General features: G+C 40.4%; 1 protein-coding gene across 1 annotated transcript in view; it reads left to right on the forward strand.

The window, feature by feature from the left end:
* LOC140693127 (trafficking protein particle complex subunit 9-like) overlaps nt 1–24,467 on the forward strand; it is a 1,110,112-nt gene that overhangs the window by 953,136 nt on the left and 132,509 nt on the right. The window contains exon 2 of the mRNA XM_072957193.1: nt 16,137–16,258. Within this exon, the coding sequence (XP_072813294.1) occupies nt 16,137–16,258 (122 nt within the window). The remainder of the gene's footprint in view (nt 1–16,136; nt 16,259–24,467) is intronic.

The raw sequence follows: 24,467 nt of genomic DNA on the forward strand, positions 1-24,467 counted from the left end.
ACCATTCACAGGCTGGGATATGGGCTTCGGGGCTACTTGGGGACGGCAGGGGCAGTGTGGATGCCGGCTTTCCTTATGGGGGACTTGTTAGCGGGGCTGCCCTAGAGGCACCTTGTTGCTGGAAGAAAACTGATGGAGGCTGCCAGGTGGACATTCCTCTTCTCTCCTTCCCTGCCTAGTGTGATGATCTTAGCTCAGCCAACATTTGGAACAAAAGAGCTAATCTCCAGGGTTGCCCAGGCCTTTGTAGAGCTCCTTCGAGTGAGATCTGATAGGATTTAGGTTTGTGTTCATATCTGGATGTTCACTTAGTTAGAAACATCCTGTCATTTCGATTTCCATAGGGGTTTTTATTCCTGATAAAGATTGCTTTCTTGGTGAGAGGAAAATTATTACAGCTGTTGTCTTTTTCAAAAAAAATCATATGTTTTAAGAGCTTTAATATTCAAAAGAATAGGAATATATAAAATATTTAAGGAAGTCTTTGGTGTAGTTTCTTTGCTTTCTGAGCTAATGTGGAGTTAGAGCCTTTGCATTACTTAATAGCACATCCTTGTCAGTATTTAAAGAGCTGTTAGTGAGCACCCCAGGCCCCACCTCTCAAAGAATCGTTAAAGTTTGCTCTGAAATAGTGAGGTCATAAAGGTCTTGTTTTCAGAAATCAAAAGGTTTTAAATACGCACCATAGCTCCATTTATAAAATAATAATAAGTTCAAAATTAAGAAAATGGAGGATAATTGATTTTTTTTAAAGCCTAAACATAAACTTTCTTGTGCTAATGTTGCAACTGGAAATTTTGAAAAGAAAAATCCTACTGCAATATCATCTACGTGGTATATATATATGAGTTTCACGTTTGAAAAGTAACTGCACAGTGGTTTTCAAAGTCAGGAGCATTCCAGCTCAGATAGTGGCAGTGATGGTTGCTGGTTTTCAATGGAAGAGCCTAAATTTGCCTTCTTAGCTTTTTTTTTTTTTGTACTGAGAAGGTTGTGTAGTGCTTTGCCAGGATGATTTTCGGGCAATTTGAGGGCAGATGTCGTGTTCCAGCAGTGAGATATTTCCATGCATTTTATTTTCTGGACATCACCAGGGCACATGTGGGGTTTGTGCCTGCAGGCTGGAATGCTGCAGGACTCCCTAATCCATCACCATTATGTCCTGGTGCTGCTCCGGTCAGTGAATGATTTTCTGTGACTTGGAGGTAATGTGGTCTGATGGTGATGATCAGACGTGCAGTTAAATGCTATTAATTGAAATAAGAGTAACCTAGAAACATTGCTCTAACAATACAGGATGAGGGAGGAGGATTGGCTGAGCTGCTTGCAGTGGGGTGTCTTCTCAGGTGACTCCCTCACTGTGATTCCTGCCAATATCCGCCCCAGCCCTGCACGGTAGTCCTGCCGAAGCAAGCAAGCACTTTGCTCAGAAACGCACTGAATTTCCTTGTGCCTCTGTTTGTTGGCTTTTTTTTGAAAGCACATTTTGCCCTTTGCTTAAATGCCATCCATGCTAGTCATCCCTTACACTCATTCTTCTGGACCTCGTCCATACATAGCTGCTGAATGGATGAACAGAATGTAGTATCTCCATGTAGTGGAACATTATTCACACGTAAGAGTGAATAAAAAAGAAAAAAAAAAGAGGAAAATGAAAAATGCCACCTGTTTTGGGAAGTCCACCCTGACTGTTCAACCCACACTTTTCCCTTTGAAACCCAATCACTTATGCTCCATTCTACTCTTTTTGATAGTACTTACCAACTTCTAATAATCTTTAACGTTTCCAAAAAAAATAAATAAATAAAGAGATGCTGATGCCACTTCAAAATATACAAGCCTTGCTAACAGCATGTTAATTGAAAGGAAGCAGACACAAACGGCCACATATTGTTGATTTCAGTGATCTGAAAAGCCCAGAAAAGGCACATGCAGAGGCAGAGAGCAGGTGATGGTTGGAAGGGGCTGGGTGGAGGGGGATTACGGAGTGAATGCTAGTGATAGGGGGATTCTTTTGGGCTGATGAAGTGTTCTGGAAATAGAAGGTGTTGAGGGCTGCACAACCGTGATTGTGCAGAAGACTGCTGAGCGCTGTGTCTGGGAGTGCCTGTTGTTGGGGCATCTTTATTTTGTTCACATCCTGCAATGTGAAGGGCCATCTTCTGCTGTGGTCATTCTACTCCTGTGAGTGGTGAGGGTCAGAGACTTTGTAGAGTCCTGTTTCTTTTCTCCCTCTGGCTGAGTGTAGGCAAATAAATTTAAGCCTGGGAAATTGCTCCATCTGCAGAAATGTCTTTCAGTTTTGCCTGGTGTAAAAATCTTGAGAGCTTTTAACCGTTGAGGCTAGTCTGTGGGGGTAAATAGCCTATGAAGCCTGGGTGAGCCCGGGAAGAGCCGCGCTTCCCTCCCAGACACGGGTGGGGATTTCACCCCCTTTCAGGCAGTGAAGGGCCCAGACCCGTGGGCAGACTTGACAATCGTGAATATTTACGTGTATCCGCTGCTTCATCTTGGATATTAATTTCAAGCTGAGTCAGTTTGTGGCGGCAGCCTCATCCTACAACAGGAATTTATAGTATCTGCTCTTTGAGGTGAAGACCTGACAGACTTGATTATTTAACAGTCTGCTTTGAATTGATATCTCAGATTCCTTTGTCAAAAGCAAAACAGCAGGAATACAGACGTCCTTTAATTCCAATGTGGCCTGGAACGGGTTTAGTGTCTGTGCCTCAGTGGCCTTATCTGCGGGTGGGGAAGATGATAACAGTGCTTCCCTCAGAGGAGCTGGTGAGGGAAGTGTGAGAAGCACAAATGGAGGACTTACACGAGATGCTCATAAATGACCGAATTTAGTGCTCTCCGCCTGGTGAGGCCTTAGGGGCAGAGATGTCAGAACAGAGCAGTCCTAGCCGGAGCTCGATACGTGATGGTAGCTGTTATGATCAGTATCACCACTGTGGGTTATCAGGTAGTTTTAAGACTTGGTAATATGATTTCATGAATAATGTTAAAAGACTAGACATCTCAGATCCAGTTTACATAGTCCTCAAGATTTCTTCTGAGAATTGGATTGTTTCTTCCCCATCTTAAATCTGAGATGAGTCTCTAAAAATTTCCGTATTCCTCCATCCTTTTGCTTTAATTCTCTATTTCTTAAAAGACAAAGTTTTTAGATGGAGTTACTGGGGACTGAACTGAGGGCCTCATGCATGCTAAGTACATACTCTCCCAAATGAGGTATAATCTCTTCCCTGATTTTTTTTAAAATTTACATCTTAATTTTCAGAGGTTAGAGGCCTCTAATTATTTTTCTGGAGACTTGTCCATGAACCTGTAAATCTACAATTAATGGACAAAATTTGGTTTATTAAAAAAAATCTATAGAATATTCTGCAGTCCATCCAAAAGGAAATGCTCATGGACTTAGAATGTTTCTCCTTTAAGGTGATTTCTCCTGTTTGGTCGAGCTTAATTTGTTAACAGCCATCCTCATCATCATAATGACCAAACTCGCTGTGAGTGGACGCCTAACTGAGGCTAAAATGCTTTGCTCATGTTTTACTTCATAGCAAGTGTTTGATTGTAGGTATCAGTGTCTCCTTTTTTGTAGCTGAGGGATTGAGAGATGGGTCAGCTTGCCCCAAATCACACGCAGCTGGCGGTGGCTAGCTCGATGCTGGAATCCAGGCTGCACAGGATGAATTCTCAATTGCTCCTCTAATCAGCTTCCCGTTGAGTGTTTTCCCGAACTCCTGTGAGCCCATAAATGACCGATTTTAGCTATCTCAGCCTGATGAGGTCTTCAAAGGAGAGACACCAGTGAGAATGAGAGGCAGAGTGGCATAAATTAAAATTGTACATTTTCACAAATGTTTTATTCTCAGGTAATGACTGTAAAGGAAATAGTTTTTTAATTTAGTGCTTTGTGAGAACTAAAAACAAAACATTTAAAATAACTATTGTGCAAGAGAGAAGTGGTCTTTGAAAGTCCAACTGTTGCTAATGATGTTACTTGTTTTTTCTAGTGGTGCTTATTTACTGAAAAATTTCCAAACACTGAATTTGTTTTATGTAGTCTTAGTATGAAAGAAAACTTTGTCAGTGAGTATTGTAAGTAAAATCCTTACTCTTTTCTTTCCTGATGATGAATATCTTAGTTGTTTACATGGCTTAAGTATATTTCGTCATTTGTGAAATTTGAGTAATATGGTTTACCTTGTCTGACTGTGAGAGCTGGACGCCTTGTATACAAAGCACCATAGAGGTGCTTAATAAAAATGTGCTGTCACAGTGACTGATAGTTTAGAAGTATCAACTCTGAATACTAAAAAGGGTAGCTTATTTCTGATGCATATTCAATATGTATATATATGATATACATTATTATGGCTTAAAGTAACTAGGATTGTTTTTTTTAAGTGCAGTATGAAGCTTTAATGAAATCTGTGTCATTCTAGTGAGACAGGGACTACTTAAATTGCCTTAAGCAGACGACCTTGAAGATTATTTACACAGAATGTGTATTGTTACAGCTCAGAATTCATGTTGCCGTGTAACCATCCATCAGACATTTAATTTCTCGGGATTCTGACCAGAACCATTAAGTTTAGAAAAATCCACATTGATTATTATCAGGGAATAAGCTCCTCTCTTTTGTGACTAAAGAAAATTTTGATTTTTTTCTGCACTCTTTTCAGGTTTTAAAATTTCAAAATTTTGATTTGACATGTCACTTTTTTAATAGAGAGAATAAAGCTCATGCTGTTTTAATATGTAAATAAATGTTTTTGTATTTCAATAACCTTCTATGATTTCCTGGCTCTTTGAGAAGTATTTTGCAAGATACTTAGATTACCTACTGTTGGAAAAATACAGACGTGACTTTTATGAATATAGGCGTAGTACAGTTCTGTTGGTTTTTACTACAGTGCAAGACATGAGACCTAGGAGAGCTATGCTGCTGATTGCCAGGAGGACAGATCTCATGTCTCAGTCTCCCCTGGTGTAAAATGAAGTGGCTGGACTGGATTCTTTCCTCTTCTAAGATGAGCTTCCATGAGCCTATGTCTTTTGTTTATATTTAGGAGTATTAGCAATATCAGATTAAATACTGAATACCCCTCCATCCCCCCGAAGCAAAGTGCAGTATATGCTACATAAGCTTCTAGTTATCTGATTCTCGTTTCTCATCTTACAGTCAATTTTTGTGTTGCATGTTTCCCGGCAACCTGGAAGATCTTTTTAGCCATAGGTGGCGCTGTTGCAACTTTTTACAGTCTTAATTTTTCTGTTTGTAAAATAAGGCTTAAACAATGTGATTTTATTTTGATTCCTTTGCTTAATGCTTCAGAATAGCACAACGTCCATTATGTCTTTCTACCTGGAAAATTTTTTCTGCTTATATCATAGTTTTATTCTTTTATCTCGCTGTGAACATTTCAGACTTGCTGTGCAAACAATGGCAAAATCGGGCTTTTCTTCTAGTGTTAGAAACCAGTGAGCCGGGATATTTTAAAACAGCTAGAAGCTGCCTCTGGAGCACCATAAAGCTGAAAAGTGTGTTGAGTTCCCTGAGTATTGACCCCGCCGCTGTGTGTTAATTGGTGGGAGTTGATTTGGTACATATATGATGGGGTGTAGTTTCTTGACTTGGGTTTGCCTGCACGTGCTGACACTGAACCACGTGATCCTGAGTCAGCTCGTTCTGAGTTTTCCCCTCGTCTGTGAGAAGGGGACACTCATATCTGCTTTGTAGAATTGTGAGAATTAGTAATTATGTAACATGTTTACCACAGTGGGTATGTCAAGAGAGCTCATAAACTTTAGCTGCTGTTTTGTGTGCAGCCATCATTTTATAGTCTTTGGTAATTACAAAGAAACAAGAAAATAAGAAAAGCTGATTTTATGATGAAAGATATTTGAGGAGGTTCCATAATTCCTACACCCATAATTTAGCATCAGCAGAGTCAGAACTGTTACACAGTCGCCCTGGACCAACGTTAAGCCACAGAAATTTTTGTTACTTCATATATGTTGGGGCCTAAGGGGAACCAATACTTATACACATGTTGTCTCCAGCAGCCAACTGAGAGATGACACAAGAGTAGGCAGGTGATAAATGTCTTCTTTGTTACTGATGAAGCCACGTTCTCCATGAACTTCAGGGCTGTGGATAAATGAGTGTCATGATACTGTGTCCCAGAAATAGAGACTCACCCTGTCCCAGGTATCTCTGGGCCACAGCAAGCCTTCCCTTGAGAGAATGTGCCCCATCATGCACAGGGCTGTTCTGCAATGCAGCTGAGCATCCAGGGTGCTTCCCTAGGGTAGTCAACACTGGAGGGAAAGGAAGGGTTTCACATGCCCTGCTTGTCTCCCCGGAATCACAACTCAATCTGTTAATGTGAGGAGGGCTAGCTGTGGGCCAGGCGTCAGGGCTGTGAAGGGAGTAGCACTCTGCATGGCCCAGAGGAGTGGGGAGGAGGTATCCCTTCCATCAGTTTAAACAGGTGGTGGGATGGAACAGAAGGGTGCATCCCATGAGTTTATAAAAGGAGAAATAAGAATATCCTTTGGGTATTAGTCTAGCCAGGAAACACAGAAGATGATTAGGAAGGAGACTTGTAAACCACTGTAATATTAATTTGACATTTGTTGAGCACCCAAAATGTGCTACATTCTTTTCTGAGCGTTTTACAGAAATGAATCCTTCAATCTTCTCAACAAGCGAGTAAGGAAGGTTTGATTGTTATCCCAGTTTTACAGTGTGGAAATTGAGGCACACAGAGGGTAAGTTGACCAAGGTCACAGAACTAGTAAGTGGCAGAGCAAGTATTTTAACCCTGGCTGTATGGTATTGTGGCTCCCAGAATGGGCTTTGGGTGTTTAGATGTATCTGCATCCCTCGATTTCTGTACGTCTGTGCATCAACTAGCCCAGAAAGGACAGGGAAAGGAGAGTTACACAGGTGCTCACAGTCGTGTCTCGGCAACTGTCCACGAAGAGTGCACCGTGATTAGAATTAATTGTTTTCCAGGCAGCAGATCTGTTGGTATAACAGAAATTTAGTCCATTGAATTCATCTAGAAATCCTTCCTGCTCTGCTTCTGTCCACACTTGCCATGTGACTGCCTGCCCGTGTTTGGGCCGTGGAGGAGAACATATACTCATGGTTGAACTCTGATATTGCAGTCTGGTTCATAGTTTCACATCTTCTGTTACATTAATAAGTTAAATTTCTGGTTTTCTTGCATCAGTGTCTCATGAGTTTGGTTAATGTGAAACCAGTCCATGGGAGCCCAGGGGTTAGGATGGTATAAATTTTTAGCACGTTGTGGCACTTCTAGCCATGCAGACATGACTGGGGGATGTACGCCTTTCTCACTGATTTCTCCCAACAGCAGGGTCCTCTCACGGATGTGAGGCTGGGAGCTCTCTGAGTAGCTCAGTCAGAGGCCAAGTCCACCAATCCGAAAATGATGAAGTACCTGGAAGTGGGTTTAATAAAAGTAAAGGGCTTCCAGGTAGTCCGATGGGCTGTTCAAGAAATTTGGTGAAAAGCTGTCCACTGTCTGTGGTTTAGCTGCTTCTTTGCTGTTGAAAAGTCTGGAGTAGATGAAGGGATTTTAAAAAGCAGAAAGGAGTGATTTCAGGTGGTACGTCCACACCGGTGAGAAGTGATGGATGACCGCCTGTGTGAGGCACAGACAGAGTCTTACAAACTTCATAAACCAGCTTCAAATGCTCTGCCATCTGAGTGCGCTTCATATGGGGTCCAGTTCATCACTGGTCACGCTGTGAGGGCAAGTAACTGACGATGGCAGAAAGGACACGGAGGCATCAAAAAGGTCTCACTCATGTTCCCTGTTTAAAGAATGTGGCACAGTGTATTATATTTGAGCTTGTTTTTCACTGAACAGTTTTTAGTGTTTTCTGGGACTCCCCAGTGCCCCAAGGTTCCATGCAGCTGGGTGTCCCCTCATTGCAGCTCCGTCAGCGCTTGCCCTGGGCTGATGTGGTGTCACGGGAAGCAGGACGGTCAGCGTCCCCGGCTCCTCTGAGCTCCGTCTCCTCATCTGCAGAGCCTGGTTTCTCATCCGTGTCTACTTAGTAGGGTTGCTGAGAATCACACGTGATGGTTATCAGGTGTGATTTCTGGTTGTCTCTGCGATTGGCAAATAGCCAATAATTGACAGAAACTCTTGTTTTTTTTTATTGTAATTGTGTCTCCTAGATTGCAGTGGTTTTTAGTCTGCATTTTTTTATAACTTTACTCATTTTTAAATATGCCCTTATTTTATTTATTTTTTTTTGAGGTACTGGGGACTGAAGCCAGGACATTGTGCATGCTATGCAGGTGCTCTACAACTGAGTAATACCCACCCTCCTTTTCTGCACTTAAAAATAAATATTGCAATACACAAAATAGCTCTTAAACTCCATGATGGGACCTGGTCTCTGTATAGGCAAATGAACACGTATACTATTTCGATAAGAATAAATGCTGTTGAGACATACGTTTCTGAATCTGTTAATGTGCTTAAAAACGATCATAGCTAGTGATAAACACGAGACTTAGATCCAGGACTTTTTAGGGTATGTTTTGCCATCATGGGAAATTACATTCTACCGAGAAGGCTAATTGGGTCTCTTTGATATTTGGATGGTTTAGCAGGTGATCAAGGATTTCCAAAGCTGACAGTTTTGTATTTTAAACTAACTACAAAGTTATCTTCTAGAAGATGGAAATCCTAAGTTTGTGAATTTCCCAGTAATCCAGGGGGTATGTGTCTGTGTCTGTGTCTGTGTGAACGTTTGTGTGTGTGATTTCAGGAATGTAGAAATAAGTTCCATATAGACTTCTGATATCTTTCTCTTCCAGTTCAAGGTTTAAGCATATACTTACACAAATAAATTGATTTTCTTTTGTCATTTGGCATATTGGCGGGAATAAGAGGTTCTCATACTTGTTTCAGAAGGGTTGGGAAGCATGAGCTTAGAAAACGGGAGGAGAAAGAGGCAGGGAGACACTTCACACTTTGTGCAGTATATGAGAAACAGTAGCTTTTCTTTTCTCTTTTCTTCTAAAGCAAACTGGCTCTGAATTGTAACACACTATTACTCAGAATTGCTTTTCTAATCAGATACAAGTGCCTCAGATTTTTCAAGGCAACATGAATGATGAAATGTGTTTTAGCATTTATCTTTAAAAGTAGTTTTATTTCTCAAGTAAAAGACTATAGCCTGTTTCTTCCAGCGTCTCAAGAAATTCTCATTGATCTATGTACATGTTCTATGTGCTTATTTTCTTTTTTTTTTTTTAAGTGCTTCTTTCATTGTGGTGTGAATGAATGTTTAAAATTTCTGGATTTTGATCTTTAGAAAATGCTGATTTATCATAACTGTTAAAAACCTGATTGTTCTTTGGTCCTTGTTTGGTGGGGCACCCTATTGATTACTCTTGTCTGTTAAAGAGAGAAATTCTTCCTCTAGCCTGCAGATCATTAAGTGTATGGTTTGCAGTATGCCTTTAAATTTCATTGAATGCATTGAACATGATTGTCCAGTGAATTTTGAGTTGACTCATAGTAATGACTTTGCTTTGATTCTGTGGCTTTTGCTCCTCTCCACAAGAGCTTGAATTCTCTGTTGCATTTTGTATACGTGTTCTTCACAGTGGAAGAAATTTTGCATTTTTTACAGAGGTGGTTTTTCCTAACACCTCTGAATGCCTTCTGTAATTGATACAACAAAAATCTGTTATTTCAATGCTTAATTATTTCATACACTAGTTTTTGGCTTAATCAGAAACAACGACAGAGTGATAATAAAAAATAGGAAAACTTTCCTTCCTTTGAAGAATAGAAATCAGGTGGTCAGGCTCACCCATGCTTTGGGCCTGACACACTTAATCTCATGTCATTGTGTATCATGATTCGGAGATGGAGTTGCTTCCGGTTTATTGATTTTTGTTTTAACATTTGTGTTGAATTCTTTCTCCAGGCTTATGTATCCTGTTGGGTTTGTTGAAACTGTAGAAGGGAAACAAAAGCTTTTTTTGGTTTCCGGAGTCCTGAGTTGCTGATGATAAAGAGTTGAGGTTGGGCTGAGGAACAGAGTGACACTCCCTCTGCTCCCAGCTGAAATTGATGAACAATGAAATCAATTCAGTGTATCGGTATTTGACCAATAGGAGTTAGCGAGCCCAAACTGGCTAGTTATGCCCAAAGAAAGTACTGAATTCACCTGCAGAATTAGGTGCTTTACCAAGAAGCAGCAGCTTAGAGCAATCAGAAAAATCAGTCCTATGATGAGATATAAAGTAAATATAATATCTTTTATTTCTGAAACTTTTCTACGTTAAGTTGTGTAGAGCTAAAATTAAGTTTCAAGCACCAGGAGTTAACAGTGTGGGTGGTTCTGTATGATCATTATTCAGGAATGTGCCTAGACTCTGCTAGAGTGGCTGAAGCTGGCAGGAAAAGACCTAGAGCCAGGATTTGTCACCTTAGGGTGTCCTCCATAATGGTTCCATGTTGGAGCCCATGATTGGGTTAACAAATTGTAACAGACCCCAGCCACCTGTCAAATTTAAGAAGAAAACGTATGCTTAGTAACTGCTTTGCAAGCAAGTGCCTGTGCATCCTCACTCCTGTCTCCTTGCCTTAAAAAGCAGAGATAATGCTTTGCTTGCGTAGATGATGTTTTAGATAGCACTCTGCTCATCGCAAAGCAATGACCCAGGCCCACAGCTATAAAGGCTGGGCTTGTGTGCAGTTAGATACTCTATTATCCCCCAAGCAAGGACCTAGCTGGTCTGGTGGTCTGCTTTGTAATTCACATGTCTAAAGAATGTATCTTATTCCCCTCACCCCATGACTTACCTAAAGATACACTAAGCCTTTGTACTCATGGTGGATTCTACAATCTCTGTCTCATCATTCTTTCCCCAAGTTCCTGCTTACTATCACACAACTGTTAATGACGTTTTCCTTTGATTATACACAATAAATATGGGATCATTTGAGAGGCTCGTGGAGTTGGGTCCCTACGCCCTCTCTCTTTCGTGACTTTTTCCACAGAGTCTTGAGTATTCATTCCCTGTACGTAAGACTTCTGCCAGCCAGAACCCACAGTTCCAGGTGAGAAGGATGCAGGCTTTATCTCTCCTACCCGAGGGAGAGAGAGTAGAAAATTGAGATCTGCTCTTCCGTGGTCCCTTCCTGCCCCAGGTCTGCTCCAGTTCACCTGCAGCCTTCTGGCCTCTGCTCACACTGCCTCTGTCCCAGGACTGACAGCAGCCTTTTCTTCCCTGGTAAACATTTCCTGTGCCTTTTAGAAGTTGGTCTCTTCTCTGCAATACAACCCTGGCAGATGTGATGGTGGTAAACGTGCTGGTGGGCAGTCACTTGGGGACTGCCAGGAGCCATGCTGATTCTCCTGAGTCTCTCATTCGGGGTTACAGAACTGTCGAGCAGCAGAGGAAGCCCTTTAACGTGAGGCCAGCTCAGCATTGCATCACTTTCATTTTATTTTTGAATTTTCAGTGGAGAAATTATTTGTAGCAAACTGTTCCAGATTTTTGGCTGCCTGCTTTCCTCACCACCATTTCCTTGTTGGCTCTGGTGCTTGTTGTAAGAACCAGGTTTCTTCTCTGGTTATTTCTAGCAGCTGGGCTTGCCGAATCCTTGATCTGCATTTGAAGCAGAATGCTTCTTCGTGATGTCAAGCTGATTTTCCTATTTCTGAATATTTCGTGTACACTCAGCAACTCTTTCAAGTGAAATGCTCTTGTCCAATTCTGTTAACCCATATTTGCCGATCTCCTGCTTTCATGCTGAGGGCAGTTTCTTCTTCCTGTAATAAAAGTTAGCAATTTGCATTTACTATTTGAAGGTTCTGGCCCTAGGTGCTTTTGTCCTTAACAGTTTTAATACAATTCACCCATTAAAATGTGCAGCGGTTTTTACTCAAAGCCCAGAATTTTGCATCGCAGTCAATCTTAGAATATTTTCATCCCCCAACAGGAAGACCTGTATGCACAAGCAGTCATTCCCATCTTCCTCATCCTCCCCCAGCCCCAGGCAGCCATTGTTCTCTCTCTATGGATTTGCCTGTGCTGGACATTTCATGAAAAACAAGTTATTTCATGTAAATGGAACTGTCTATTGTGACTGACGACTTCTTTCACACTGAGTAACTTTTTCAATGTTTTTCCAGGTTGTGGCCTGGGTCAGTACTCTATGCTTTGCTATTGCTGAATTATATTCTACTGTATATCTGGGCCCTACTGTTTACCCATTCATCAGGTGATAGTCGTTTGTGTTGTTTCTGCTTTTTGTTTGTGAAGAGTAATGGCGCCGTGAATACTCCTGTAGGAATTTTTATGTGGACATTTGTTTTCAGTTCTCTTACTTGTGTGACCAGAGAGCAGAAATGCTGGGTCATTCATAAACCAAATGTTCAACTCTCTGAGGACCTGCCAGGCTGTTTTCTAAAGTGGCCACGCTGTGTTACATCCTCACCAGCAAGGGCTGCGCGCTCCGCTTCCTGTGTCTTCATTAGTGCTTGTTACACCTTTTTTTTATTATAACCTATTGTAGTAAGTGTGAAGCGGTTTCTCCTAGTGGTTTTGACTTGATTTCTTTTACAGCTAATGATATTGAACATCGTTTGATTGTGCTTATTGGCCATTTGTATATTTTCTTTGAAAAATACATTTTCAGATACTTTATACACATTTTAATTGAGTTCTCTTTTTCTTGTTGAGTTGTAGGAGTTTTTTCTTTTATTTGAAGATACAAATACTTAATCAGATAAATAATTTGAAAAAATTTTCTCCTCTCTGTTGTTTTTTCACCTTCTGGATGGTGTCCTTTGAAGCAAATTTTTAACATTTGATGAACTCCAATTTATCACTGTTTTCTTTGTTCCTTGAGCTTTTGGGGTAATATATAAAATCTGAGGTATTTTATTTAAACTTTTATATAAAAAATAACTTAATTCTTAAGACCGTTCTAGGAGATGGGTGCTGTGGTTGTCCCCAGTCTATGGATAGGAGACTGAGGTGCAGAAAATTTCACTGAAATATCAGTGTCACAGCTACCCAGTGCTGTGGGATTTCAGACCCTCATGTTTGTCCCCAGCATTTGTGATCTTCACCACCATGCTCCACTACTGCCTGGAATCATTAATGAAAAAGTTTTCCTTTTTTGATTTCTTGATTGTTTGTTTTCTCATTGGGGAATTCACCTCTTCATTTTCCTTGCAGAGATCTGTGTAGGTTTATTTTAGATCTCATGTACTTATTTATTACACAGGCTCCAGTGATGATTGTGCCTAGTTGTTCTAATCAATTCATACTCAAGTCTTTCCTGCTCATGACACTAAAAAGAGAGTCATGATTTACATAATGCTCAAAGAAGAATGTACTTGAGTGATTTTATTTTTCTAACCAATCAAACAAATCAAATAAAAACCCGGTGTTGGAACAGATTATAAGCCCTGCAGAATAGGGTCACTGTCTTCCTTGTGTTTCATTTGATTTGTCACAGTGTCTGGATAGTGCCTTGCTGTCCAGCAGTTTTGTGAGTATACGGTGCTCGTGAATCATTGTAAGGAAAGAATTTTGACAACAGACTGTGTTGTTCATTTCACAAGGGAAAACATCATATAGAAATACTGCTCAGATTTATTTTAAAATTAAGCTTGGTGTTTTGAGAAGGGTTCAAGAAACCATACAAAAATCTTTTTCACTAATTTTAAATCTATCTTAGACACATTATGCATACATAGCAGAGTAACTTATCAACTAGTTTTGACAAGAGGAGTGTATTATTGATTATCTATTTTAGTTGAAATATTCTACCTGGGATAAAGTAATCAGTGCCCATAAATGAACAAATATGTTTGTATTTCTATGCAACATGGGAGCAGATTTCATATGTTTCTATATAATATATATGACTGTGTGTTTTAATCTGTCTGTCAGTGTTTTTATAGTTTTTCAGCAATGTTGTAACTTTAGAATTCTTCTATGGAAATCACCCCCAATTCTAGTGCAGTTTGTACTGTGTATCCTGTCTTATGCATGGGATTCCACTGTCCCCTCAGTGAGGAATTTCCTCTCCTATTGAGTTAGTAGCAGAGTTAAAGGAACTGTGATTTCTAGGCCTTTGCTCTCCATGTGTTTGCAGTTGGCTGTCAATCAAGATTTTCTCTTTCTTGAGTTTTCATTGTTCAATTAGAATTTTGGAAATAACAATTAATATGTTGCAACACTCTCCCTAGAAACTTGATGTGTTTGTGCTTTTCAGTTTCCAATTTACAAAAAATGTAAATTCACTCCTGTTTTTAAATAGTCCTTTTTCACTAGATATTTGTTTACTTCTTTATAGTCAAAATATTTTCTTCCCAATGAATGAATCGGTTTGCATGTTTTAAAAGATACTTTACTTTTTAAATTTCTTATTCTAACAGGTATATTCGTTGTACAGAATTTAGAAAATAAGGATAAACACAATTATAACTTAAAAATGGCCTCTAATCTCACCTGGAGATACAGTTGTAAGGTTTGAAATTGAGAAATACAAGTCCTCTCAAACTCTTCTTCTATTTCAAGTACGGTTTGGTTACTGAGATCCTCGAATTCTCATATGAATTGTAGCAGCAGATAGTCAGTTTCTGCAGAGGAACCCACTGGGATTGTGATCGAGTCCACGTTGAATATATGGATCGCTCTGGGGAGCACTGCCATCCCAAGAATGCTGTCATTTGATTCAGGAATGTGTGTGGTGTGTCTGTCCAGGTATTTAGGTATTCTTTAATTTTTTTCAGCATTGCATAGAGTTTACATTGGATTATTTTACTATATATTTTGCCTTTATACTGAGGACAAGTGTGCAAGGTACCGGGATCAGAAGTGTATTGGAGCTCCGCAACTTGCTGCCACCATGGACGCTGTGCTCTTGCTTCGCCCACTGTACAATGTTGCACAAAATAGGACCTAAGTAACTCTCCCTTGAAAGAATGATTATATGATTGCTGGATGATGCTTGAGAGTCCTTGTGATGATGTCTTTTTCCCAGAATTTCCCCTCTTCTTTACTATGCCCTTTCCCTTCCTTTCCTCCAGCCTGTGTTTCAGCCTGCCTGTGGCATTGATTTTCCTTGTCTGTGGACTCTTCCTTTCACTAGTTCGTGATAATGTTACATGTGAGATGTGGAAACTTGCTAGATGTCAAGAAAGAGCAAATCCATTGCATGCTAGATTTTTTAGAGTGTGTTATTGTATTATCGATTGAAATTAAATCAGGCTGACCCATTGAGCCATCCCCTGAGCTCTTTTTGCCTTCCTACAGGTGATACTGCTCTCGTTGCTGCATGTGCCCTTCCCCCAGACTTGGTTTTGGAGTTGAGTAAGTCACCATCACTGGAGCCCTCTCTTTAAATGATGACGAGAACATTTGCTCTATCTCCTTGTTTGGGGACTTCGATGAGATGAGGCAACAGATAAAGAATGGAGCCCCACCTCATTCTGATCCCCGCTCTTTCCGTTCCTTTCTCCATGGGAAGAGTACAATTCAAAAATATAAAGATTGTGAGCTAATGAGATAGACAAGACAACCGATCATTTATTAAATACCCTTTCATGCCAGAAACAAATGTATTATACACACAAAAAGCACATAAAATACGGTAGTACTGTGGTTACAAACGTGGGTCCGAGTTCGAGTCCTGGTCTGGAGTGACAAGTCCTGTGAGATGGAGAATTGATAGGTCGGCTTAGCCTCTCTTGGACTTGTTTTCTGTCCTGCAGAGATGGGGCTCGCTAGGCGTCCCTCCCCCGTAGAGGTGCTGAGGGGTGTAAAAGACACGTGTAGGCAGACCGAGCACAGCTGCTCTTTCCTCGTAAGTGCAGGATAGCATCGCTTTTGCGGTGATGGATTTATGACCGCACCGTGTAGACTCTCAGTGCTCCAAAGGGATGCCTTGCAGATTGGAGATGGGATTCTCACTTCTGTAAATACCCAAGGATTGTGTTATTGGGCCTTGCTGATTTGACTCTATTCTTTAGAAAGTACATAATGTAGATATATTTTTCAAACATGCATGAATTTTTTCTTTTATTATTTATAGTTCTACCCTCTCATCTCTTGGTGTGACATTTCATGGAATCCAGGAAACAGTCCTAAGCAACCTGCCTCTTCACACTTCTCCGTGGTGGTTTCCTTCCCTGACTAGAAGAGGGTTTTGCATAGGTAATTTTGATTGCTCCCCTTCTCTTGGAGACTCTCTGTTTTTCTGCCCATCTCTCACCTGTCCATCTGTCCATTTCTCTACCCACTCATTCTTCTGACTTGTTTCAATAAGCATTTCAGGCAGCTTACAGAAGAACAGATACCAAATAAACAGGTGAGAAAATGGGGCCAAGTTCATACAGTGAGGCTAGGAGTTGAGCCTGTGTGAGAGTTGCAAGCGTGAGACACACGCCTCTGCCTTGTGACTTATAAGATAGACAACATCAATGTGCCTGAAGCTCCCAGCAGACACAGGGAAACAGGGTTTGTGGGAGATGCTCACTGGCTGTAAATTAATAAGTGGCTTAGTAGAAGCCCAGCCTTTCCAAGTACTAAGGCTTAGGAGAATATTTTAGTGTCTTCCAAAATCAGATTATTGCATCTTTTCTTTTTCAGAGTTTTATGTATAGTTGGTTTACATTCTATACCTGGAAATTTCTCCAAAACTGCTGCCCACGTGAGTCCCATGACTCGGGAATGGGGTGGTTCTGCTCATTGACGGGTGTTGGCCAGAAACGGAAAATGACAGCCTCAAAGGAGCCTGGGATTTATCAGTTATGTTTTGTCAGTGCTGTAGATTTCAGAAAATGCTTTTACCGTTTCTCTCCATCTGAGGAAGCAGCGTGCTCTCTTCCCAGCATCAGGAGCTCAGGGCCACGGGATGGTGGGGGCTGACTGCACTGCCGTCAAGACAGCTGAGCTAGTCACTGCAGGTGTGGTTCTTTTACATACTGCAGTTCATGCTCTTTACTAGAATGTTTCAACAGGGAGTAAATTAACTGAGTTAATTAACATTTTATAAATATGATGCTTTGTTGAAAAGACAGTCATAGGCAGAATATAAGTTGTGATCACTTTAAAAATGGTTTCATTACTGAAATTTCAGTAGGAAAGATCCAGTTTATCTTATTTCCGCCTCTCTTTAAAAGTAACAAAGAAACAAGACAGAAAAAGCAGAGGATGATTTCTGTTCTTCCTCTCGGCTTGCAGGTGCCCTCACCACCAGTGGCATCCATCCAGACACCAGCACTGACACTGGCCGTGCTCAGAACTGCCTCAGCCCTGAAGACACAACTGACAAATGGAAGGGGGCCACGCCCTGTTACAGCAGGTGCTCTCACTTTGTGGGTCCTTATGTAACTGCGTGGTGTTATTCAGGATCGCCCTTTCTACACTTTGTGACGCTGCTGCGGTGTCTCCTAGGTATTTGTTTCTGTAAGTACTCGTGTAATTTTCCAATGTGTGGTACTAGACATCTAAAAATGCATTTTTCAGATGAAAAATAGTGTGTATTTAATATAAATGTCTGAAAAAAGGGTCAAAAGGATCTATCCTGGTGCCAGTACTCAGAGATAATAATTAACACTTTAACATCTATTTTCTGTTCTTTTCATCAGTGTGTATTACCTCTGTCATAAAAACCAGCGAGCAATGTGTGCCTGTATACTGTGTGGAGACCTCCATTTTCCATTCGGCTTATTACACATTTTTCTACAATATTCTGTCTCCCCTGGCATGATTTTTAATGACTAGTATAGCATTCTGTCTTGTGGAGTCCTCGACCATTTTACTTTGGACTTAAATAAACTTTTAAATTCCAAGTATACTTAACTGAAATTCTGAAAAGAGATCTGTTGTGATACCGAAAGTCCCCTTCTTCCCTTCCCCTTTTTTCCTGAGAGTAAAAACTGCTGACAATGTGGAGTATATATTTCATGACCTTTATGCCTATGTCATATAAATAAACACATACATACACGTATATGAGAAATCTATGTCTATGTGTGTGTATATATGCTTTATTGAAAAATAAGGCCATACTATATGTTTTCTGCAGCTCGGTTTATTCACTCAGGTATATATGACAGACGTCCTCTCCCTCCAGACTCACCCGGTCCTTTCAGATAGAGTAGAGGGTTTTCCTGATATGCAGGTTTGGTCTCTTGTGTAAGGACACCTTTCGTGGGAGCGTACTGTGGACAAGGCCTTGGACCACGCCGAAACACCGGAACTTTAGTGCCCACAGCTCACCGTGATTTACCGCATCATTGTCTTGATGGTGGACACTTAAGTTTTCTCCATTTTCCACTGTCAGAAAGGGTGTTTGACTGGCATCCTTCTTGTACAAACATTCCTGTGATCCTGTATGAGTATTATTTTCGTTAAGTTTTCTGGAAATTTAGTCCTTGGATGTGACAACTACATAAATCACAGGCTCCTTTCAAGTGAATCTAGAAATTCCTTCTCCTGTGGGACATGAAAAGATGTAGAATAACTTATGTAACCAATTCTCTATCGCTGGATATGATTTCACTTCAGCTTTTCTTCTCACCATTGTAAACAGTGCTGTGTAAATGCTCTGATAAGTACATCTTTTTGAACTGAATTTTTCTAAATGAAACGATTCCAAAATGTGGAGTTCAGCCTGTGTGTACACACGTTTTTCAGAGTTTACATATCCATTGACATGTCATCCTCCAAAAGATCGCTCACAGTTTGTTCTCTCAAAGATGGACACTAGCTAGAATATCTTTTAAAAATATGTGCCAATATGATGAGCAAAAGTACTTTTTCATTGTTTTAATTTGCACTTGATGACCAGTGAGGTATTGAGCATTTTTCACTCATTAGCCATCTGACTTTTAAAAAGTGAATGATCTCTTTTGTCCTTTGCACACATTTAAGTGAGGCAGCTTCTTGTTGCTTTGTGACAGCTCTATGTATATTATGAACATTAACCCCTTGTCTTCATCAACATGTATCAGAGAGCTTTTCCTTGTCATTTTTTGCCTTTCATTTTGTTCAGTAGGTTCATTTTTGTTGTGGCCCAAAATAATCTTAAGATTGTAAATGTCTTCTTTTTGGGTTTTATTCCTGATATTATTCTTAGAAATACTTTCTTATAATGGTATAAATTTCTTCTGTAGGTTTTTTTAATCTCTAAGATGGAGATGATGATGGTACTTGTTATAGTGAAGAGAAGTTGAATTAATATGAGCAAAGAATTATATTCGCTGTTATTAGTACTTTCTAATATTCACATCACATTCTGTAATTTTTCTTGCGGTCATTATGACTGGAATAGAATTTGTTTTTTCCAGGGGATTCTCTGATTGTCCCAAGACAATTATTGAGTTCCTACTTTGCTTTTTAACTTGAAATCCCACCTGTAAAGAATACTTATGTACACTAGAGTCTCTTTTTGAGCTCATGGTTTATTTTTATCAATCTTACTTTCTTACACTAGCACTATATCTTACATATTGTAAACATTTATTTAATATCTGACAGTGCGATTTTTTGATTCTCTTTTCGATCCCAAATTTTCTTGGTTAGTATTATGACTTTATTATTCCTGAAGAATTCTAATATAATTTTTCAAGTTAAAAAAAAAAAGAAGTGCTGTCGTGGGATTTTTTAGTACTTTTGAATTATCTTTAGGAGAACGTACATTTTTACAAAACTGCTTTCCTCCATACAAAATGTTGATGTCTCTACTTTCACACCTCTTACTTTACCCCACAGTACAGTCGTGTACTTCCTCCATGTACAACATGGGCATTGTTTTTGAGTTTATTCCAGATTATTGTTGATGTTTTTGTTAATTATTTAAGTCAGAATTTTTTGCTATTGTATATTTTAACTGTTAAAACTGACACCTAGGAAGGCAGATTCGGTTTGTAAATACTCACTTTGTAACTTCTCATTTAAAATTGTAAGTATTAAGTACTCGATACACAATCCTTTCTTTTCTGTTTTTAAAAATTTGTTTCCAAGATTCTCAAAATGGTCATTGCAAAGTAGTATAGGTGGGGACAGAGATGGAGAGAGGTAGTGTGGCTCATGTACAAACTGTGAGCACTTTCATGGCTGTGTTTATGCTGGAAAAGCCGCTGAAGAGTCCAGGATAAAACAGGGGTGGCTTTGTATGCAGTTGAAAGCCAGCTTTCTTGCCTGGTGAAGCCTGGTGGGCGTGACAGGTAGATGATCAAGGTCGAATGGAGGTTATTGGCTGCACAGAGCGCTGTGTCTGAGAACTGGAGAATATCGCCATGGGAAATGCTTGGTGCCAGGAACAAAGCAGAGGAGCTGGGGACCCTGTGTGTTAAGGAATTTCCAGCCCTCGGAGTGGGAAGATCAGACTCTGCATTCAGATCTGAGTTTGAATTCATCCTCTTTAGTTTACTTGTCCTCTGACTTTTGTCAAGCTATATACCCTCTTTCACTTCCTGTTTTCTTATCTCTCAAAATAGGAGAATTACAGCCTGCTGCTAGATTGTTTGATCAGGTTAAATAATTAGTGTCTATAAGATGCCACGTACAGTCACAAGCTCAGTGAGAAATGGGCTGTCACCTGTTCTTCTGCAACTCAGTGCTTGACAAGACATGTGGGAAAGCCAGTCCCTAATTTGTGTGTGATGCAAGTAGGAACAAAATTAATGTCTTGCCTTTCCCTAGCAGTATACTTACAGCTTTGCTTCATTTACTTCTTTCCTCCTTTCCTTTCCCCTTTCCCATCCTCCACCAAAAGATCCTGAGACTCTCTCAGAATAGTAGATTCAAATTACTTTAAAGGTTGGCTCATCCTCATGAAATGATAGTAACATAAAAAAAATCTGTGCACATCCCACAATACATTGTATTTGATTTACACACACAATCAGGCTGCCTTCCACTTGCAGAGGGATAAGGACCACTTTTTCTGAGTTTTCACTCACTGAGCTTGAGAACAATGTCTCTTACACAGACTTTCACCAGGCTTCGTGCATGGTGTTTTTAATTGAATTTCGGCTTTGTGGCCATAGATATAGTCTCCTACTAGAAGAGAGAAAGTGGAGACATAGACATTCCGCTGAGATATTGGTGTCATCATATTTTAGTTGGAAAGGACTTAAGACAGCATAGAGTCGTAATATTATATGGGTGAGAATCCATGATGATGTAACTTGGACAAGAACATGGACCTTCTGCCGTCTTGTCCACAAAGGTGAAGAGGCAACTGGGCAGGGGATGGTAGGGATCCTTCTTGCTTGAGTTCCATGTTCTTGCTAGTTTTCATTGCTCAGTTGCCTTTAGTTTATGTCCATGAGGCCTCTCATGGGAAGGTCACTCTGTCCTGATAGATTGAGTTTCTTATCAGCAAAAAGCTCTGGACCCACTCATATTTCCCAGAGTTTTCTGCTGACCTGCTGACACTTTATATAATTGAGACCTAAGAAACTACTGAATATAAAATCCTTATTGTTATTGTTTGCCCTCGAGTTCCATAGGAAGGGGTGCTGTCTCAGGCTGTCTAAAGCCAGATCTGAACAAAGATAGGGTGACAGGCTGTGCTGCTGGTCCTCCACAGTTGAAGGGGATTTCCAACTTAGCTTTATATTCAAGGCAGATGAGTTCAAATCTTGCCTTTACCAGTTATTATCTTTGTGAATTTGGGGAGAAACTGTACTTTTTTGTGTCCAAATTTGTTTATCTGTAAGTAAGTTCAGTATTTATTTTAAGGTTTCTGTTTCAGAATTGAATGAGCTAATACTCTCATTTATACCTAAAATAGTGATCTCATGGTTCTATGCTGGTGCCTTGGTAGTTGATTACTAAGGGACTCCGCAGTGAGATTGGGGGTGGGGGACCCTGGATAATAGAGCTTATATTCCAGGATATGCTTGTAAAAGACTGGATGTGCAGTGGATTTTTAGTAAATATCTACTCCTTTCCTAATCTGCATTGATTGTGTATATATCTTTATACTAATATATGAACAATTTTTATTGCAATTTAAATATCTTTGTACTATTTACAATATCTAGTTATAAAAATATGTGAAATAAAAAGATTTGAATTTATTTTCTTTTCAATAAGCAAAACAAAATAAAATAGAAAAGGAAAAAGTTTTGAAGGAGTAGAAATAATTTTATTTCTGTGGAATCAATTCCTTGTAATAGGTTTTTTGTTCATGTTGTTAAAAAGCATATAAAATTGATAGGTTGTGAAATACTGGAAATGAGGAAACAGTGGAGACATACTACCTCTAAGGCAGTCAATTTGTTACCAAGTCCAAACTCGTTCTGCTTCCTGCATGACAGGCCAATTAAGCGGGAGATGAGATGTTGGAGTAAGGAAAAGAGACTTTATTTGTAAAGCTGGCAGACCCAGAAAATGGCATATTGTTATCCAGTAGAACTCTCTTCCCCAGGGCAGAATTCAGTCTCCTTTTATACTAAAAAGTGGCGGGGATGTGGCTGGTTGTTGCAAACTTCTTGCTGTATGAATTGTTTGTCCTTGAAATCCTTTGTTCCTGCAGCTGTCCATTTGGGTCAAATTATGGTGCCCCTGTAAAACCTCCAAAAAAAAGAAAGGTTATTCACTATTTTACAACTTGCCATCTATACATAAGTGTAGAAGAGCAAATATCCTTAAAGATCAGAGCCCGGAGAATAGACCCTCCTGGATATTTCAGGCTAAAGGCAACTTTCTTTTACAAAAGGTGCAGAGATAGCAAGTCTGAGCCTAGAAAACAAGGTACAGGATTAAAGCCAAATGAACACATCTAACATGGAGTGAAATTTGTTCTTTCTATTACAATTTCTTTTTCTCCCTCATAAATAATTTTAGTAAGAAACATGAGCAATTTTTTTATTTTTGCTTCTTAATAAAGGACTACAACTACAATTTAGTGAGCAGGGATGCTGTGCGTGCCTTGGTGTCACAGCAAACTCTTGTTGGTGGTGGTCGACCCTGCAACATGCCTGATGCCCCATGAGTGTTAGTGAGGGTCCCCCTAACCAGGGGCTCTATTCAGGAACCACCATATGCGCGTTGAACTCTGGCACCTCTTTTTCAGCTGTAGGAAATTTTTTCAGATTCTATGATAGAAAAATCACTCCAGCTAGGGATAATCAGGGAATAAAGGAAGAGGAAAAGGGCTTGAAGTAGAGTAGAAGAGAAAGACAGAAGCTCAGGGAGCCTGGGGGCTTGGCAGCGCTGCCTCGGGAGAGAGAGGAGCAGAGGTGTGGATGGGACCGGCTACGGAACCAGCTCCTGCAGCTTTCCCTGCACCCAAGCCACACAGCTTTTAATAGGGCCCAGGACTCTCTCCTGGCTGGATGTCACCCTGGGCAGAACCTTGAGAATCGAAGGTAAGGGGTGGGCAGAACTCACCTAGGGGGTCACTGAGGACTTTGCTCAAGTCCACATTGACTTTTCCAGTCATGTGCCTTCACCTGTTCTTTATCTCAGGATCTGAGAAGCAGGAGCAAGGAACTCAGGGAGAGATCCAGGAAGATATCTGACTGTGTTAAGAGACGACAGTCACAGTGACACTGGGAGCGAAGACACTTGCAGCAAAGTAAAATAACTTCACAACTATTGCATCAGAGCTGCATGTGTGAGAGTGCCTAAGCCTGTCTCAGAGTGCAGGGGACAAGCAGAATGGAATGGTAAAATTAACACTGACAATTGAAATTTTGTTAAATAGCCTGCTACAGTTAATTTTATCACTTCAATGTATGCAGGTGTATTTCTATGAGCATTTATAGGTTCACACAACCCCACCAGCCCCTCTTGCCCCCATGGGGGATGGGATTTCTCAAGCACAGTGCCCCTCCTGCTTGCTTGGGCCACGCTGCGGGTCCTCACCTGGGGCCAGACTGCTACAGTACACTGAGTCCCCGAGGCACGGCCTGGGATACATGACAGGAACAACTGTGCTCTTGGCTGAGGGCCTCCATTTCCCCCTGCAGTGTAAGAATGCCGGTGACTCAGTTAGAAGCATGCATCCAAGCCGTCCTTCCGTGTCATCACCATCTAGAAGCGGTGCCTGAATCTTCTGAATTTCTGCAGAATGTGGTTTACAATCACCTTGAACAAGTGAGTGTGTGTCCTCTTTCAAGTGGAGGAGTTACTGCCGTTTTCCTGGAACTTACTCACCACTAGTCCATCTGATTTTTCTGTGCTAGGATTCAGTATGGCCTGCTAATAACTCTGCAGTCAGATCTAGAAACCCTGATGAAGAGGATTATTTATTTTCTTTCTTTATGTGATAGTATTTTACTTTCAAATTTCTGAGTTTTCAGTTCTTGGAGGAATTTTTTCGGGGGTTGGAGAAACAACTTTGCTCTTACCATCTTTGTGACCTGTTGCTATATGCGTCTCACCTGTCTTCTGTCACTTG

Source organism: Vicugna pacos, unplaced genomic scaffold, assembly GCF_048564905.1.
Source record: "Vicugna pacos unplaced genomic scaffold, VicPac4 scaffold_19, whole genome shotgun sequence".
Classification (NCBI taxonomy): Eukaryota; Metazoa; Chordata; class Mammalia; order Artiodactyla; family Camelidae; genus Vicugna; species Vicugna pacos.